General features: G+C 44.5%; 1 protein-coding gene across 1 annotated transcript in view; it reads left to right on the top strand.

Annotated features, from left to right (window-relative positions):
- LOC119954770 (neurogenic locus Notch protein-like) overlaps positions 1–18,979 on the top strand; it is a 48,808-nt gene that overhangs the window by 16,833 nt on the left and 12,996 nt on the right. Inside the window, exons 6-12 of the mRNA XM_038780311.1 lie at positions 3,081–3,197; positions 4,372–4,488; positions 7,458–7,574; positions 9,427–9,549; positions 13,028–13,144; positions 13,757–13,879; positions 16,723–16,908. Coding sequence (XP_038636239.1) covers positions 3,081–3,197; positions 4,372–4,488; positions 7,458–7,574; positions 9,427–9,549; positions 13,028–13,144; positions 13,757–13,879; positions 16,723–16,908 — 900 coding nt within the window. The remainder of the gene's footprint in view (positions 1–3,080; positions 3,198–4,371; positions 4,489–7,457; positions 7,575–9,426; positions 9,550–13,027; positions 13,145–13,756; positions 13,880–16,722; positions 16,909–18,979) is intronic.

Genomic DNA, 18,979 nt, shown 5'->3' with positions numbered 1-18,979 from the left:
GTGTATGTAGAAAGTTTAAGATTAAGAAACGCGGTGGTATTTAAGGAGCAGGAGGATCAATGAACTCTTCCTTTCTTCTCAACTTCAGATGTGAATGAATGTCAAAGTGGAAGCCACGACTGCCGCAGCTCAGCCTCCTGTTTCAACAGCCCCGGCTCTTTCCAATGTGTGTGTAAGGCTGGACATACTGGAGATGGGAGGAATTGTACAGGTAACTGACACTGAATCATCCCAGGGATAGATCAGCCCAATTCCATCTTTATTTTTCAGATTATGTTTTCACAACTTTTCACAGGGGCTTTTCACAGTTACTTCATTGAAGCCTGCTTGTGACAGTAAGTGATTATTATTATAATTATTATGTGTTTTCTTTCCGATAGCAGGCTCCTGGTTCATTATCTACTGTTATTCCTCATGACGGTGATTCTTTGCTGTTTTCTTTCAACGATGGTTTGCCATAACCTTCCACTGCAGGTTGAAGAAGCAAGTCCCATTCTGAACCTTAATCTGGGGAAATGAGCGAACAAATCCAGCTAAATTTCATAGTCATTCATCTCAGTTCCATTCTGTGTTTCCAAGATTTCTTGGTGCTTCTTCCAGATTTGTAATTCAGACTGTTGGTTCACTCCTTTGCAATCCCAAATATCCCATAATAATCCCAGATTGTCATCTTTTGTTGGACATTTTGCAAGTTTTAAAAATTCTTTCATGGGAGCTGGGCATCGCAGGCTGTGCCATCATTACCCATCACTAATTGCCCTTCAGTGGGCAGATATGAGTCAACCAGATGACTGTGGGTCTGGACAACATATAGGCCAGACCTGGTAAGGATGGCAGATTTCCTTCCCTAAAGGACATTAGTGAACCAGATGGGCTTTTATGACAACCGACAATGGTTTCATGGTCATCATTAGATTTTTAATTCCAGATCTTTATTGAATTCAAATTTCACCATCTGCAGTGGCGGGATTTGAACCTGGGACCCAGAGTACTTGAGTCGCTGGGTTACTAGTCTAGTGACAATATCACTATGCTACCGCCTCCCCAAAAGTTGCTTCATCACTTGACCGCCAACGCCCAATTTACCAGCCCCCATTCTCCTGCCATTTGGCATCCAACACGTTTATCAGTCTCACACCATTCAATAGTGAACAGAACAATAGTTAGTGGATTAGATGGTTATTGATCTGGGGTCAAACGGCCTTTCAACGCATCTTTTTAGTTTCTCACCTGATGATATTTACCCAAGATGCCACCACAGTGTTTTAGTGATTATTTTTTAATTCTTGGCACATCCAGTAAAATCTCTCTATTCACTCCTGAATAAATTACTCATTGCTGATTTACATGAACCAACACCAGAGATCTATTCTTCATTTCACACTGTGGACTATTTATAAAAGTTATGTGGGCTCAGTGAGAAATCTGGGTTTGTAGAAGGTTAAAGGTTCACAAAGCCGGGGATCCTCCAATGAACTCTTCCCTTCCTCCCAACTTCAGATGTGAATGAATGTCAAAGTGGAAGCCACGACTGTCACAGCTCAGCCTCCTGTTTCAACAGCCCCGGCTCTTTCCAATGTGTGTGTAAGGCTGGACATGTTGGAGATGGGAGGAATTGTACAGGTAACTGACACTGAATCTTACCAGGGATAAAAATGATCCAATTTCCATTCCTTTTGCAATCATTAAGAGGAAATCGCAATCTCCGAGATGCCATTTCAGCCAAATCATATAATATTCTTGTCTGGATGATCCATCTACACACCGCCTGAACCAGTTGGGCCAATATATCCTGTATTATAACATTTTGGAAGGTATACCAACATTGAAAAGATGTCACTGCCTCGAAATACGTTGCTTGATAGAAGATGGAAACTTAACTGAAGCAATGAATCTGAGTAACATTTTAGTACAGAGAGAAATGTGAATGTCAATCTGTCACAATGTCATCACTGCAGCAGAAGCTGTTGATTTAAACGGTTAAGACCTTGGAGAGAGCATTCACATCACAGCCTGTCAGAGTGTTAATCAATCTGAAAACCATTCCACTGCCACACACAAACAAGAAGAGGGCATTCTGTGATTTAACTCCTCCCTAGCTCAGGACCTCTGTTGAAGATTGTTCTCCCAGTGTCATATGGTTTCAAGCCACATGGGTTTGAAACAGTGGAAAGTTTAAGATTGAGAAAGCTGGGGAATCCTCCAATGAACTCTTCCTTTCTTCTCAAATTCAGATGTGAATGAATGTCAAAGTGGAAGCCACGACTGCCACAGCTTAGCCTCCTGTTTCAACAGCCCCGGCTCTTTCCAATGTGTGTGTAAGGCTGGACATACTGGAGATGGAAGGAATTGTACAGGTAACTGACACCAAATCTAATCTGCATTAAATTATTCATATTTTTTATCTTTCTTAAGAGATTGCTTTTAGTTTGAATGCCTTCATGTCTGGGTGGTCTATTCCAGCCAGGAATGGGGACCATATCCAGAAGCATCATGGCCGACTTTTTAAATGTTTAAATATTTGTTCATAGTATGTAGGTGTTGCTGCCAAGGGCAACATTTGCTGCCCATCCCTTATTACCCTTCAACTGAATAGCTTGTTAGGCCATTTCCGAGGGCAGTTAAGAGTTGATTATTTTGCTATGGATCTGGGGGTCACATGTTGGCCACCCCAGGTAAGGATAACAGTTTTCCTTCCCTCAAGGACATTAATGAACCAGATGGGTTTTTACAGCAATCGACAATGGATTCTTGGTCATCATTAGACTTTTAATGCTAGACTTTATTGAATTCAAATTTCTACATCTGCATTGGTGGGAGTATCTGCTGACTGCCTGTATCAAATGATTGACTTCGAGGATTCCTTTGGTGGTAATACTAAAATTGGGGAGTGAGGAGGTTTGTCAGATGCCTGAAATATGCATGCTTGGCTCCAAAGTGATTTGCTGAACACAGTGTAAAAGCATGTGGAGGGTAAAATATCCAGGGGAATGATAATGCACCAGTTACATATTCTTGTGATATTATATACCTGTGCTGTGACTTTGTCTAATCCACCCACATTTGTTTCCTATCTGCAGTTATTGACGTGTGTGTGAACAATCCGTGTGGACCCAATGCCTCCTGTACCCAGCAGGACGGAAGCTTCAGATGCTCCTGTGTGACTGGCTACACCTGGAATGGATCTGTCTGTACAGGTGTGTGATGGGAATCATTGACCCCATTGGGGAATGAGCTAAAGTTACTGCTTCCATCTAGGACTGGAGATTTTTTGAAACGCCAAACAAACCCAGGCAGGGGTGGGATTGGGATGTGCATTCCGAAATTTGCTTCGCCATTGAAGGAATGAATTAAAAGGTTCAGTAACATCTTTTGATTCTCCTCACAATGAAACGTCCCGCTGACTCTCACTGTCGAGGCTAACCCATGGGGTTAGTTAAGAGTTGATTATCTTGCTGTGGATCTGGTGTCACAGTTTTGCTACCCCAGGTAAGGATAACAGTTTTCCTTCCCTCAAGGACATTAGTGAACCAGATGGGGTTTTACAGCAATCGACAATGGATTCATTCTAGACTTTATTGAATTCAAATTTCATCATGTGCCGTGGGGAGAGTATCTGCTGACTGCATGTATCAAATGATTGACTGAGGATTTGTTTGGTGGTAATACTAAAATGTTGGGGAGTGAGGAGGTTAGTCAGATCCTGAAATATGTCTGATTGGCTCAAAAGTGATTTGTTGGTCGTAAATAGAATGTTTTGCTGAGCCAGGAAGTGGGGAGCCCAAACAATAAATTAAAAACTCAAACTTTTCTACAAGTCCAAACGCGGAAAATAAATTTTTGAAAGTAGCTGAACCCAGTGTAAAAGCATGTGGAGGGTTAAAAGCCTGTGCAGTGTCCTAACATTGTCCAGTTGCCTCACACAGTCCTAACCGTAAACTGCAATCTTTACCCAGTTACAAATCCAATCAACCTCATTGAATTATCCATTCTCCATGTGTCAGCTTCAACAATGAGAGCCAGCAGGCAGCTATCTCAAGGGAGCATTATGACTGGGCCAATTCTGCTATCTCACATTTCACTAGTTGATCTCTATCATGAGAATTCTGCTAATTTACCGCTCCCCAGCACAGAATCGATACAGAAAATTGTTGATCTCTATCATGAGAATTCTGCTAATTTACCGCCGCCAGTAAAGAATCGATACAGAAAATTGTCGCTGCTCCAGTGATCAGCAAATTCCACAGACCAGGGAAGAAAATTGATCAAATATCCAGGGGAATGAAAATGCACCAGTTACATATTTTTGCGATCTTATATGCCTGTGCTGTGACTTTGTCCAAACCACCCACATTTGTTTCCTATCTGCAGTTATTGACGTGTGTGTGAACAATCCGTGTGGACCCAATGCCTCCTGTACCCAGCAGGACAGAAGCTTCAGATGCTCCTGTGTGACTGGCTACACCTGGAATGGATCTGTCTGTACAGGTGTGTGATGGGAATCATTGAACCCATTGGGGAATGAACTGAAGTTACTGCTTCCATATAGGACTGGAGATTTTGTCAAACCTCAAACAGGGCCCAGGCAGGGTGGGATCAGGGTGTGCATTCAGAAGTTTGAAGAATTGAATTAAAAAGTTTAGTAACATCTTATGATTCTCCTCACAATGAAACATCCAGCTGACTCTCACTGTCGAGGCTAACCCACGGACAGTGACTTGTTGGGTGAGGGGTTGGTGGGTGTCTTCAAATTTGTTGAACTTTACCCAGAATAGTCTGGGGAGGGGGATCTTCCTTACCTCCTTTTCCCACTGCCTCGGAATCCAGGATTCCCACACATGATTGACATTGAGCACAAATGAGTTGGAAACAGGGATGAATGTCATCATTGCAGCAGAAGCTGTTGATTAAAAATGATTAAGACTTTGGAGAGAGCATTCGTATCGCAACTTGTCAGACTGTTAGTCAGTCTGAAAACCATTCCACTGCCACACACAAACAAGAAGATGGCACTCTGTGATTTAACTCCTCCACAGCTCAGGATCTCTGTTGAAAATTGTTTTAAAAAATATATTTAGAGTACCCAATTCATTTTTTCCAATTAAGGGGACATTTACTGTGGCCAATTCACCTACCCTGCACATCTTTGGGTTGTGGGGGCAAAACCCAAGCAAACACTGGGAGCATGCGCAATCCCCACACAGACAGTGACCCAGAGCCGGGATCGAACCTGGAACCTTGGCACCACCAGGCAGTAGTGCCAACACTGCACTACCGTTTGGTCCGTCTGTTGAAGATTGTTCTCCCAGATATTGTGCTTCCAAGCCAAAATCTGGGCCGATAACAGTAGAAAGTTTAAGATTGACAACGCTGAGGGCAGCACGGTGGCCCAGTGGTTAGCATTGCTGCCTCACGGCGCCGAAGTCCCAGGTTCTGTCCCAGCTCTGGGACACTGTCTATGTGGAGTTTACACATTGTCCCCATGTTTGCATGGGTTTCGCCCCCACAACCCAAAGATGTGCAGGGTAGGTAGATTGGCCATGCCAATAAGTCTATCTTAATTGGAAAAAATAAATTGGGTACTCTAAATTTATATTTTTAAAAATTGACAACGCTGGGAATCCTCCAGTGAACTCTTCCTTTCTTTTCAACTTCAGATGTGAATGAATGTCAAAGTGGAAGCCACGACTGCCACAGCTCAGCCTCCTGTTTCAACAGCCCCGGCTCTTTCCAATGTGTGTGTAAGGCTGGACATACTGGAGATGGAAGGAGTTGTACAGGTAACTGACACTGAATCATCCGAGGGGTAAATCGCCCAATGCCATCTTTATTTTTTAGGCCATGTCATGAGTTCTCTTTCTGGAGGCAGGTCCCTGGCTCATTATCTGGTGCTGCCTCATCGTGAGGGGTTTTCTTTGCTGTTTTTTTGTCAGTGTTTGTTTGCCGTTGCCTTGCACACTCAGGAACAAGGCAAGGAGACCGGGCCCAAGTCTACCTCAGCCGGAATGGGAAACCAAGTTGCTCTGTTGGCGACATTCTGAACTTTCATTTAGCCAAATGAGACAACCAAACCCGCCAATGTTCAGGGTTATTCTTCTCGACTCCATCTTTATTCCAAAAAAAGTTATTTTTAATTCGTATCTTCAACATCTGGGAGTTTCTCCCCGCACAAAGCATGATGGGAGTGACAGAGTTGAGAACGGCAGAAAGAGATTTCATGGGGATATAGGCAGGTGAAAATTATATCATGCTGGGGAATCAGGAGGTTTATCTCATCTCTCATTCACCTCAGTAAGAAGTCTTACAACACCAGGTTAAAGTCCAACAGGTTTGTTTCAAACACGAGCTTTCGGAGCACGGCTCCTTCTTCAGGTGAATCTTCACCTGAAGAAGGAGCCGTGCTCCGAAAGCTCGTGTTTGAAACAAACCTGTTGGACTTTAACCTGGTGTTGTAAGACTTCTTACTGTGCTCACCCCAGTCCAACGCCGGCATCTCCACATCATGGCTCATTCACCTCAACACTGATTAAGGTACAAAAATGAACGTTCTTACTGACCGTACTTGGGGAAGCTGAAAATAAGGTCATATAAATCTCAAATGTTATCCAAATTCAAATTTGGAAAGTACATTTCCCAGTGTAGCTGCGCCCACTGAATAAAAAACAATGGTTTGAGATAAATCCTGGGTCCTATCCTCATTCAGTTGCTTCACGCTGTGCCTTCTGAAGCTGCCTTGATTTCCATTTCAATTCTAGCCCAGTACCTGATTGAAATATCCATTCTCTATGGGATAGCAACTGACTGCAGGATGGTATTTTATGGGGGCATCATGTCACAGTCATGGCATCATAAAATCTATAATCGCTACAGTGCAGAAAGAGGCCATTCAGCCAATCGAGTCTGCACTTACTCTCCGAAAGAGCACCTGACCTAGGCCCACTCCATCGCTCTATCCCATAATCCAGTAACCCCACCTAAACTTTGGTAACTAAGGGCAATTTAGCATGGCCAATCCACCTAACCTGCTTTGGACTGTGGGAGGAAACCAGAGCACCCAGAGGAAACCCACGCAGACACGAGGAGAACGTGCAACCTCCACAAGGCCGGGAATTGAACCCAGGTCCCTGGTGCTTTGAGTTAGCAGAGCTAATCACTGTGCCACCCCTTGCTGACAATTCTGCAGTCCAGTTCTGCTCTCACACAATTCAGAAGCATAAACTTTTAATACGGTCATCATTCTGGGAAAAAGACGTGCTGTGAATTTTTACCACTGCTTAGCACAAGCTCTCTGTAAACAAAATGTAGGTTTTCCAATGATTAGCAGATGCCACTTAGGAGGAAAGAACATTACTCGGGTATACTGCGGAAACAAAATGTACCAATGACGGGTTTTAGCGATATTATTCACCTGCACTGTGATTTTGGCTAAACCACCCACAATCATTTTCTCTCTGCAGTTATTGACGCGTGTGTGAACAATCCATGTGGACCCAATGCCTCCTGTACCCAGCAGGACGGAAGCTTCAGATGCTCCTGTGTGACTGGCTACACCTGGAATGGATCTGTCTGTACAGGTGTGTGTTGGGAACCATTGACCCCATTGGGGAATGAACTGAAGTTACTGCTTCCATATAGGACTGGAGATGTTGTCAAGTTGCAAACCAGATTGGGACAGGCGTGGGATCAGGGTGCAATTTCTAGAGTGCCTCGCAGTCGAAGAAATGCTTGATAAGTTTAGTAACATGCTATGATTCCCCTTCAATGAGACATCACACTGACACTTACCGGTGAGGCTAAGACATGGACAGTGACTCGTTGGTTGAGGAGTTGGATAGTGTCTACAAATTGTCTGGGAACTGGGGCGGGGAGCGGTGAATTTACATATCTCCTTTTCCCAGTGCTTAAGAATTAATTTTTTCATTCTTTAATGGAATGTGGGCATACTGGTGAGGTCAGCATTTATTGGCCATCCCTAATTGCCCTTTAAGATGTGGTGATGCGCTGCTGCCTTGAACCTCTAAAGTCCGTGCGATGCAAATTCACCCACAGTGCTGTTAGGAAGAAAGTTCTAGAAGTTTGCTCCTGCGACAGTGAAGGATCCGGGACATGGCTGTAACTCAGGCTGTTGTGCAGCCCGGAGGTCTACTTGTAGGTGGTGATGTTCCAATGTATTTGCTTCCCTTGTCCTTCTGAGGGGAGTCAGAGGTCACGGGTTTGGAAGGTATGGTCAAATAGCCTTGGTGAGTTGCTGCAGCACATCTTGTAGCTTGGGGGTTCCCATACAAGGGGTTGATTGACACTGAACACAGATGAGGTGGAAACTGGGATGGATGTCGTCACTGCAGCAGGAGCTGCAGATTTAAATGGTTAAGGCCTCGGATGGAGTATTCACATCACAACCTGTCAAAGTGTTAATCAGCCAGAAAATCTTTCCACTACCACACGCAATTCTCTGCAAGGAACAAGTGAAGTTATGGCAATTATAACTGAAAGGGGAAATTAACAGATTCAGTAAAACGAGGGAATTGATCGAACACCCCTCCATTAGAGTACAATCACATTTTAGTTAGATGCTGAACGTCAAAAACCTGAGATCAGCAAAGCTCGCTAGCAAGGTTGTTTACTTTTTAGAATGACAGATATTTTTCCAGTTAGATTACAAACAAGTGTTTAGGTGAAGGTTTAATAATAATAACACTATGTGGGCAGGATCGGAATATTACAACTATGTTCTGCGCACTGACTAGCTGAATAAGCAGCCTGTAGCTGGGACTTGGAGCAGACAGCTGCATTAGAATACACTCCCTGTGATTGCTGTGTTAGAGCTGTATCAGAGGAAGATGGTCTCCCGAGGTTTCTCTGGGGTTATTGCCTCTCCTCGCAGAGAATTGCTTGAATCTTGAATAAACTATGGTAACCTGTTCCTGGGTCTCCTGTGGTTAGTTGAGAGAAGTCCAACATAACAATTACCTCCTGATTAGAATGTGCCAGCTCACAAATTGGGCAGCTGATAGTACATTATCGTCTACCAATCAGTATCCAGTGCCACACAATCAGAACTCTCTTCTCATGCAGTAGAAATTCTTGTTTGCCCCTTCACTAGTATTCTTGGCATGTGGGCAGATGAGTGCAAGATGAAAAGTTTTGACATGCTTCTTTTTTCAGCAATACTCAGGTTCTGTGCTACCAAATGACCCGTTAATTATAACCTACAGCGTTGAATGTGCCAACCCACAACAGGCCAGCAAATGTGGCTGTCAGGAGAGGACACTCTGTGTTTTTACTCCTCCCTAGCTCAAGAACTCTGTTGAAGATTGTTCTCCAAGAGTCATGTGGTTCAAGACTATATCTGGGTGTGTGTAGAAAGTTTCAGATTGACAAAGCTGAGGATCCTCCAATGAACTCTTCCTTTCTCCTCAACTTCAGATGTGAATGAATGTCAAAGTGGAAGCCACGACTGTCACAGCTCGGCCTCCTGTTTCAACAACCCCGGCTCTTTCCAATGTGTGTGTAAGGCTGGACATACTGGAGATGGGAGGAATTGTACAGGTAACTGACACTGATTTTTTCCAGGGCCTAACTCATCCCATTCCCATTTTCTTTTACTTTGATATTCTGTTGTGTCCCCAATGTCTGAGAGTCTGTTCCAGCCAGGAATGGGGACCACATCCAGAATCCTCTTGGTCTATGTGACGAGTGCACACAGACTGAACCGACTGTTTATTGGGAAGATGCCTTTCGTGATAACTTTAAAATGTTGGGGAGCAGGGAGCTGTGTTTTATCTGTGAAGAATTTGCAAGTGCCTTAAAAATGATTAGAGCGGCAAATGTGGAATATTCTGCCAAGTCAGAGGCGGGGAGGCTGAGCAGTGAATTTCAACACAACTCAAAAGTTCAAAGTTGGAAAATAAATTGCCCCAAGGTAAAAATAACAAAGGTTCAAAGTCTGCCCTGCATCTTATTCTATCCAGTTACCTCACACTGTTGTAACCCATACCTCAGCAAGTGATCTGTTCTTCCTGGTGCAGTTTCGACAGTAAATGACAGCAGACTGGTATTTCAAGGGCCAGTACAGAACGATAGTCCAGTTCTGCTTTCGTACATTTCTTAAGTTGTTCGTGTTGTCGTTGTTATGCTGGTGTTGTCAGTCCCTCAAGTCGAGAACGACGTGTGTCTGGTCTCATGAGTTGCCTGTCCTCGGGTGACTCAGCAGGTCAGGCCTTAAGCCACAGACGAGTGAGCACATAGGACATCATCTGTCCTGCGGATCGGGCTTTCTCAAGACAGGGTTCTGCTTTCTCTCCATCTGCTTTCATCGCTTCTCCGCAGAGGAGCTTATGTGGCCAGTTTCCAACGGTGTTGCATATGTTTGGTGAGGTGTTGTCACGTGGTGGATCCTGTGTCCAGTGTCTCCTGCTCACCAATGTCCCTTTTTCACTGATACGTTCAAAGTCCTTAAACTGTTCTCCTATCCTCCTTGAGATTGCGTGCAATCCTCTAGTTGTGAAAAGTGGATCCAATTCGAAGGCTGTTTATTTGACATGCTCATGCAGTGTTCGGACTAACCAGAGCTGATTTCATATGACCTTGGCTGCGTTGCTGGAGCCTGTTCACCTGTCTTCCCACTTGACTTTGAATATTCAGTGGAGACACTGCTGGTGGATGTTCTCCAGTGCCCAGAGGTGTCTTTGGTAGATGATGTAAGTCCCGCTGCTTTATAGAAAGCAGCAGCATTGTAGGTTAAAGGCTTTCTCCCCCGATAAGATTTCTATTGTCGTGGACCCTCTTGCACAATTTTTGGAAGGTTGCATTGGCGCACTTGATTCTATGTTGGTCTCCTCTTCTACCTTTTGAGAAAGGTAGTTACCAAGATATGGTAAGTGTTCAACAACCTCTCCCGTCTACTAATCAGTAACAATAGCTGGAGGTGTAGCTGCATGTCCGGGCGAGAGCTGGTGGAGAATTATGGCATTTGATGATGATCATTGTCACTTGATGAGTTTTCCGATGACGCAAGATATCTTTGTGGCTTTAATTAATTTGTGAAAGGCCTTTGACTCCATCAACCGTAGAAACCCCTGGAAAGTCCTCCAGAGACATGGAAGTGTGTTACTATTCTGCAAGTCCTGCATGGCAGTATTATAACAATGGTCCTTGGCAATGGATTGGAGACTGAGACCTTTAGAATCCTGATGGATATGAAGCAAAACTGTCAGAATGTGTCTTCATTAACTACCTCAGCCTGGTCATGGAACTCATTAATGACACACTTCCAATCAGGGCCAGGGCCATGCTGGAGTATGGATTCTACACCAAGATTTCAACCTCAGCAGGCCAAACATCAAGACTAAGGAGACCCCAAGCATCCCCATGACTTACGTTACTGGTATGACGTTTCATAAGATGGATATATTTTATACTGTCTCTTTTAATTGAAGGTGCAATCTTCAACTAGCTTTGACTGACAATAGCCCAAAATAACCTTGTTGCCATGGGGACTGGAGGCCCAAGTCACGTCCGATTGAAACACAAATGTCAGATTAAACACATGAATAGAAAGAGAGATGCAATTCTTCTTGCTGCATGCAGACTTACTGACTCGGAGATCAGAGAGAGAAAACAAAAAAGAAGCCACTATGAAAAGCAGGCAGAATGTGCTGGGGAACGCATTCTCTAATCATAGAGATGGAACCAGTAGAAATGCAAGGACATTGGAAGATTTGCTTTGACGTGATTGGGAGAAGGCATCACTGGAGTGGGATTTGCAGCTGGAAGTTGAGAGTAATGACTTTTAATGGACATTGGACATTTATAATTCAGCAAAACAGTGCGAAGTTAGACTATTGGAAGCTACGAGTAACTTTTGTTCCGGTAAGGACTACAGTTATGTGGAGATGCAAAGTAATATATAAACAAGATGTGGATATTTTTGGTTATGTTAGAAAGTTAAGGAGGGAATCCTTCCTGTAGGTCAGTATTTTGTTGCCTACTAAGTAATGTTTGGTCAATGTTGAGTTTAGTTTGGTTGTTACAGTAAAAGTATTGAAATATGAAATAGTGTTGTGTGGTTTTTTGACTCAGTCACTGGGAATTCAAACCTCTTTTTAGAAGTTATCAGTCTTGTTTCAGACAGCGGAGAGATGGTAGGATGGTTCCTACTTTTTTCTCCTCTGATAGACAGGTATGTTTTAAAATAATGTGTTTTATCTCCCACTCCCTGAGCTGTAACTCTCAAAAACAGAAAAATTATAAGTTTTGTTGTAAGTATAAAAAAAACGATAGATGTTTATTACTCAACGCCCAAAATGAATTTGCAATCGCACCCACTCACACACTCATACCGACATGCCCACACTTTCGAGAAAAGTGACTATCAAAGAGGATGCACTTAAATCTTTAAGATCCAAAAATTCGCTGTCACTCCTCCTTCTCCTGAGATGAACTCTTAAAATATTGCAGGCCAATGGTTTCTTTTTGGTTCACAGATGAAATAGAGTGAGGTTGACGAAGAAGAATTTGCAGCAGTTTATTGCTTCACTCTATTAAAGGTACCTCTGTAACAAAAACATGGCCTGTTCCTTCAAATAGGTTGTAAAAGCTAGCCTGAATTATCTGTCTACTGATGGATCTTGGGCATGGTCCTGTCCTTTGCTGGTCTGGACTCTTTCCCTCTTAATGCTCCAGAAATATGCCATATTAAATAGCTGTCATCAGAAATCTATTTTCTGCCAGGTGGCTAGAACTTCTGTTTTACATTGTTCTCATAATTGACCTATGACAACTTGGCCATTATCATAAAATTAGGGTCTAGGTTTCACACGTTCACATGTCATTGTAAGAAAATAGAGTTCCTCGCACATCCATTCTTTGGGATAACACTCTGAAGCCAGAAAGCCAGCGAGACAAATGGTGAACCAGTTTTAATTTTAATGGCTTGTCCAGACATGTAGCCTTGTGTTCCATGTATAATTAACAGGGAAGGAAAGGATACCTGACCTCTCAACTCCATTTTGTTTTCTATCTGCAGCTATTGACGTGTGTGTGAACAATCCGTGTGGACCCAATGCCTCCTGTACCCAGCAGGACGGAAGCTTCAGATGCTCCTGTGTGACTGGCTACACCTGGAATGGATCTGTCTGTACAGGTGTGTGATGGGAATTATTGAACCCAATGGGGAATGAACTGAAGTTACTGCTTTCATATAGCACTGCAGATTGATTGACTGATGGATTTGATTTATTGTCATATATACCGAAGTACAGTGAAAAGTATTTTTCTGCGACCGAGGGATTGTACACAGTACGTACATAGTAGACAAAAAGAATAATCAACAGAGCCCGTTGACAAATGGTACATCGGCAAACAGTGTTTGGTTACAGTGCGGAACAAGGGGCCAAACAAAGCAAATATAAGAAGTGGAAAATAGTTTAAGTAGGCCAGAACGGTGATAAGGAGAGAGCTTGCAGAGAGTCGCCATGCCATATTCAATCATAGATTTTGTCAAGTTCCAAACTTGACTAGGATTGTGGTGCAATTAGATGATGATGTTAAGAGTTTGCAATGCCAGTGAAGATACAATTAATAAAGTTAACAACAGACTAGCACTCCCCTCACAATGAGATATCCCACTGATACTTCCGGTTGATGCTGAGATAAGGCAAAGGCCTAATCTTGATATCACAGCCTGGATTAGACATCTTTTAAAGAGACATGTTGAGGATCCTCCAGTGAACTGTTCCTTTCTTCCCAACTTTAGATGTGAATGAATGTCAAAGTGGAAGCCACGACTGTCACAGCTCAGCCTCCTGTTTCAACAGCCCTGGCTCTTTCCAATGTGTGTGTAAGGCTGGACATGATGGAGATGGAAGAACTTGTACAGGTAACTGACTGACTATTCCCAAGGAAAAATAATATCATTTCCATCTTTAACTTTATTGACTGTTTGTACCCCAATATCATAGATCATAGAAAAATCAGAGAGTCCCGACAGTGCAGGAGGCCATCTGGGAGACTGTTCTGATCTGGAATGGGGAACATATCCAGTTGTCTCTTGGCCTACTTGATGGCCCTGCTGACTGCCTGAACCAATTCAGTCACTGAGAGGATCCCTTTATTGATAATTATAAATTTAATTAAGATGAATCTCTGAAATATATATGACTGCCTCAAAGGTGATTCCAGATGCAAAATAGAATACTTTGCTGAATCAGAGAATGGGTAACTTGAGCAACAAATTTATACCCAACTCAAACTTTAAACAAGTTGGAACACAAATTGCCCGACATCTAGAACTCACTGCCCCTGATTTACACTTGCTGTTGAAGGAGGCCACACCATTTTGTATTTGGTTGTGGCAAGTGCAGCAAAGCCAGACGAGCTTCTCCTAAGACCCTGAGTCGATATCAAAACTCCCAGAGCCTTCTGAACTCCTTTGACCACTGTGAGAGTGCGCCCCAGACCCGAGCACTCCTCCTTGGTAAGCTACATGACCGACCTGACAGAGCTGTGACTGTCTCAGTACTGCGTGGGTGCTTGGCATCCAGCTCGGGTGAACAACTCTCTGGCATTTTGTCCTGCCATCTTTTCGTCAGAAACCTCCGAAGGCAACTCAATGAAAATGGTTGAGGTTCTTGCATGATGCTGTCTACCGAAGGCTCCACCTGTTTTGGCAATCATTGCATATATCTCAGCATCAATGTAGACAGTCAGAGAGAGTGTGCTGTCGAGATGAGAGAATCCACTGCTGACAGGTTCTGGTCATTGACGGGTACCTTGGGCACGTAATCGAGCTTTCTGGGAGCAGTCTGGCACATTACGTCAGTTTACCTTGTGCTGAAGTTGTCGCAGACATTGAAGTAAAAGTCCATTCTACATTGCTTGTCCAGTTCTGAACCAGCAGCTCGTGCACAATCATCGGCAAACAGGAAATGGCGAGGTATGACCCCGGTGACCTTGGTCTTTGCCTGGAGTGGTCTCAGATTGAGCAGCTTCCCATCGATATGATTTTGAATTTCACTGCCAGGATCACCATCATGGAAGGCATCAGAAAGCATGAGGGAGAAAAACATGCTGAAGAGAGTTGGTGTTGGCACACAGGACTATTTAACTTATGGGAATGGATCAAAAGACTCACCAACATCCACAAATGAGCACGTTGTTATGGAACTGGCAAACCATTCGGACAAATTTCTCAAATTGGCTGATTTTCTCCATTGCCCTCCTCGGTTAGTGGTTATATTCAAGGTGTCTTGTTATGCTTAGAGAGCAGAGAGCTATATTGCTGATTAAGAGTTCATGCTCAAGCACAAATCTTGTGTTCTTGATTAATAAGATTTCTTGATGAATACGGGGATCGAGGGTTATGGGGAGAAGGCAGAAGAATAGGGATGAAGAACATATCAGCCATGATTGAACAACGGAGCAGACCCGATGGGCCGAATAGCCTAAATCTGCTCCCATATCTTACGGTTTTTAATGTTCTCAGCACACATCTCCAGCAAGAGGAGACTATTGCTGTTACAACTTGCAACCCTGATTTTTCTTTATGGCCCCTTCCCAAGTCTGGTGACCTGCACCAACCCCCTGCATTGAAGCCACCGAGAATGATTAGCTTTGCTGACTTTGGCACAGCAGTAATCTAGGCGTGGAGGTTATTGTAGAATTTATGACTTGATTTCATCAGAGTTGGTCATGCTAGGGGTGATAAGTGATCACTTGTTGCTGTGCAGGGGGAGCTTCAGCACCATCAGATGATCACTGGCATCTTCTCTCAGAGGGTAGTGAATCTGTGGAATTCTTTTCAGAGGGCTGTAGAGGTTGGGTAGTTCGGTGTGTTCAAGGCTGAGATAGACAGGTCTTTAATCAGTGAGGGAATCAAGGGTTATGGGGATAAGGTAGGAAAGTAGAGTTGAGGATTATCATTCCAGATCAGTCATGGTCTCATTGAATGGCGTAGCAGACTCAGTGGGCCAGATGACCTACTTCTGCTCCTATATCTTATGGTCTTATGATCTTAACACCCTTGAGAAGCAAGTCAACTTACTGACGAGGTGGGTCATCAAGGCACAGCCTACACCAGCTTTGCATTATTCTTCTGTTCCATGGCCTCTTCAAAAGAATGTCGTAGCCTGTGATTTCCTCGAGCTGACCTTCCTCAGGCAGATGAGTCTCGACGTGGGCGGTGATCTGGACATTGTATCTAGTCAGATCTCTACCGATAATCTCAGCCTCGTTTCCTGTTGCATTGTTGCTGAGAGTATGCACATTCCACGTGTCAATGGTTTCTCGTGTCACCTTTAGTTTCTTTTTTGCGATTGGCTTACAACCGTGTTGATGACATCCCTTGTCAACTGGGGTCTGACGGCCAGAGAGGTGAAGCAGACAATGTCGAAGGAAACTTTTCTCGTACTGGTGAGGTGAGCAGGGGGCTGCTGAGGTCGTCTTCTGTTTTCTTCCAGTGAGAAACAACCCTTGGCCTGAGTCATGTGCTCCCTAAAATGGTGCTGACTCAGTTTCAATGCCATTAGGCCTTAGACTAATTACATTCACTCAGTCCACCGGAGTCAGCCTTCGCGTGTCGGGTAGAGAAATCCCCAAGTGACCGAGGGTAAGAGATCTGATGGTCACTCTCACTGGTTTGGCCCGCCCACTGAAGCAGTTTAACTGGTATTAGAAAAGCCAAATTTGCCTTAACCAATTCATGTTTTCTCTCTCTGTTTTCAGCTTGCATTTGCCAACCGGTAATTATACCAGGAACAGTGAATCGTCCGGCTCTTCCAGGGAATCCGTGTCCCTGTGCATCTGGTTTTATCATGTCCTATAACTTCCCAAGTCTGTACCTGAACAGTGCAGACATGTACTGGTTCTTCAACATGGCGCAGTTGCCTAGCTCCACTCGACAATATAAAGGTAATGGCAAACCCCAGTCCCAAAGGTGAAAGTGGAGACATTGAACTGCTGCGCCATCCACTCACCAGAGGGCAGACTCTTGGGAGGGAAAAGTATGAGCTGGTTCTCAATCCGACCCGGAGTGGTCAAACTCTACTTCAATTACATTCCGGGAGGTTTGATCACATGACATCATGGCTCACCCCTTCCTTTCCGTTGGTCACCTGACATATCGATCTTCATGGGTCACTGATTAATGGCAGCATCAACGCCCACAATCCTTTGCTCTCCAGAAACCACTCTGCCAAGCATGTGGTTTTCACCAGTTTGAGCTGACATGTGACACGATCGCACCACATCCTGGGAGTGATGTGTCAGTCCAGTCTAGATTACCCCCCTCAAATGAAACCAACTGCAGCTCCTGTCAGTCTCATGGGACTGCATAATCAAGCAGAAGAGAGGAATTTTTTTTTAAATCATTTAAATCTCTGCAACCTATTTTAAAAATATATATTATTCATGAGATGTGGATGTCACTGGCTAAGCCAGAATTTTTATTGCCCATCTGTAATTTCCCTTGAGAAAGTGGTGGCTTTCTTGAATGCTGCAATCCATGTCCTGCCACATTTTTCTATATTCCAATGATGACTTCATGTCAAAATTCATTTTTGGTTCAGGGCATTGACATCCCTGACGATGGGGAAGGTTTTCCTTGCAGAGGAACATGTGAAAATATAGACAGAGGAAGACCTGTCTATCTCCATGGTCTAAACCAATCACATTGCAACTAATTCACACAGCACCCAAGGATCCCAACCCATCTTTATAACTCGCTGCTGCTTCGCTGTGTAAAGGAAGAAACTTGAGCAAGAGCATCTTTAAAATAGTTTTTCGCAAAGTCCAGAGAACACAGAAGCAGTCTCCCTTTGCCTCTCTCTAACATAGGTGAAAACTGGTTCCTAAATATACTTCCAAATAATACCCTAACCTTTCCCCCAAAGAGCTGCTCTGAATTACATCTGGGGCAAGCATTCATTGTAACAGGATTGCGACATTAACACCCATCAGCAGCCATTGTAATCACTTAGAAAAGATAAAATGCAGCGTAAAAGGTATGATGGCATAGTGACAAGCACTGCTGCCTCACAGTGCCAGTGGTTAGCACTGCTGCATCACAGTGCCAGTGGTTAGCACTGCTGCCTCACAGTGCCAGTGGTTAGCACTGCTGCCTCACAGTGCCAGTGGTTAGCACTGCTGCATCACAGTGCCAGTGGTTAGCACTGCTGCCTCACAGTGCCAGTGGTTAGCACTGCTGCCTCACAGTGCCAGTGGTTAGCACTGCTGCCTCACAGTGCCAGTGGTTAGCACTGCTGCCTCACAGTGCCAGTGGTTAGCACTGCTGCCTCACAGTGCCAGTGGTTAGCACTGCTGCCTCGCAGTGCCAGTGGTTAGCACTGCTGCCTCACAGTGCCAGTGGTTAGCACTGCTGCCTCACAGTGCCAGTGGTTAGCACTGCTGCCTCACAGTGCCAGTGGTTAGCACTGCTGCATCACAGTGCCAGTGGTTAGCACTGCTGCCTCACAGTGCCAGTGGTTAGCACTGCTGCCTCACAGTGCCAGTGGTTAGCACTGCTGCCTCACAGTGCCAGTGGTTAGCACTGCTGCCTCACAGTGCCAGTGGTTAGCACTGCTGCCTCACAGTGCCAGTGGTTAGCACTGCTGCCTCACAGTGCCAGTGGTTAGCACTGCTGCCTCGCAGTGCCAGTGGTTAGCACTGCTGCCTCACAGTGCCAGTGGTTAGCACTGCTGCCTCGCAGTGCCAGTGGTTAGCACTGCTGCCTCGCAGTGCCAGTGGTTAGCACTGCTGCCTCGCAGTGCCAGTGGTTAGCACTGCTGCCTCACAGTGCCAGTGGTTATCACTGCCGCCTCACAGTCTCAGTGGTTAACACTGCTGCATCACAGTGCCAGAACCTAACACTGCAGCCTCACAGCACCATTGGTTAGCACTGCTGCCTCACAGCGCCAGTGGTTATCACTGCCGCCTCACAGTGTCAGTGGTTAGCACTGCAACTCACAGGGCCAGTGGTTATCAC

Source organism: Scyliorhinus canicula, chromosome 20 (genome assembly GCF_902713615.1).
Source record: "Scyliorhinus canicula chromosome 20, sScyCan1.1, whole genome shotgun sequence".
Taxonomy (NCBI): domain Eukaryota; kingdom Metazoa; phylum Chordata; class Chondrichthyes; order Carcharhiniformes; family Scyliorhinidae; genus Scyliorhinus; species Scyliorhinus canicula.
Note: the sequence above shows the minus strand (reverse complement) of the source record. Positions and strands in the feature narration are given on the sequence as shown.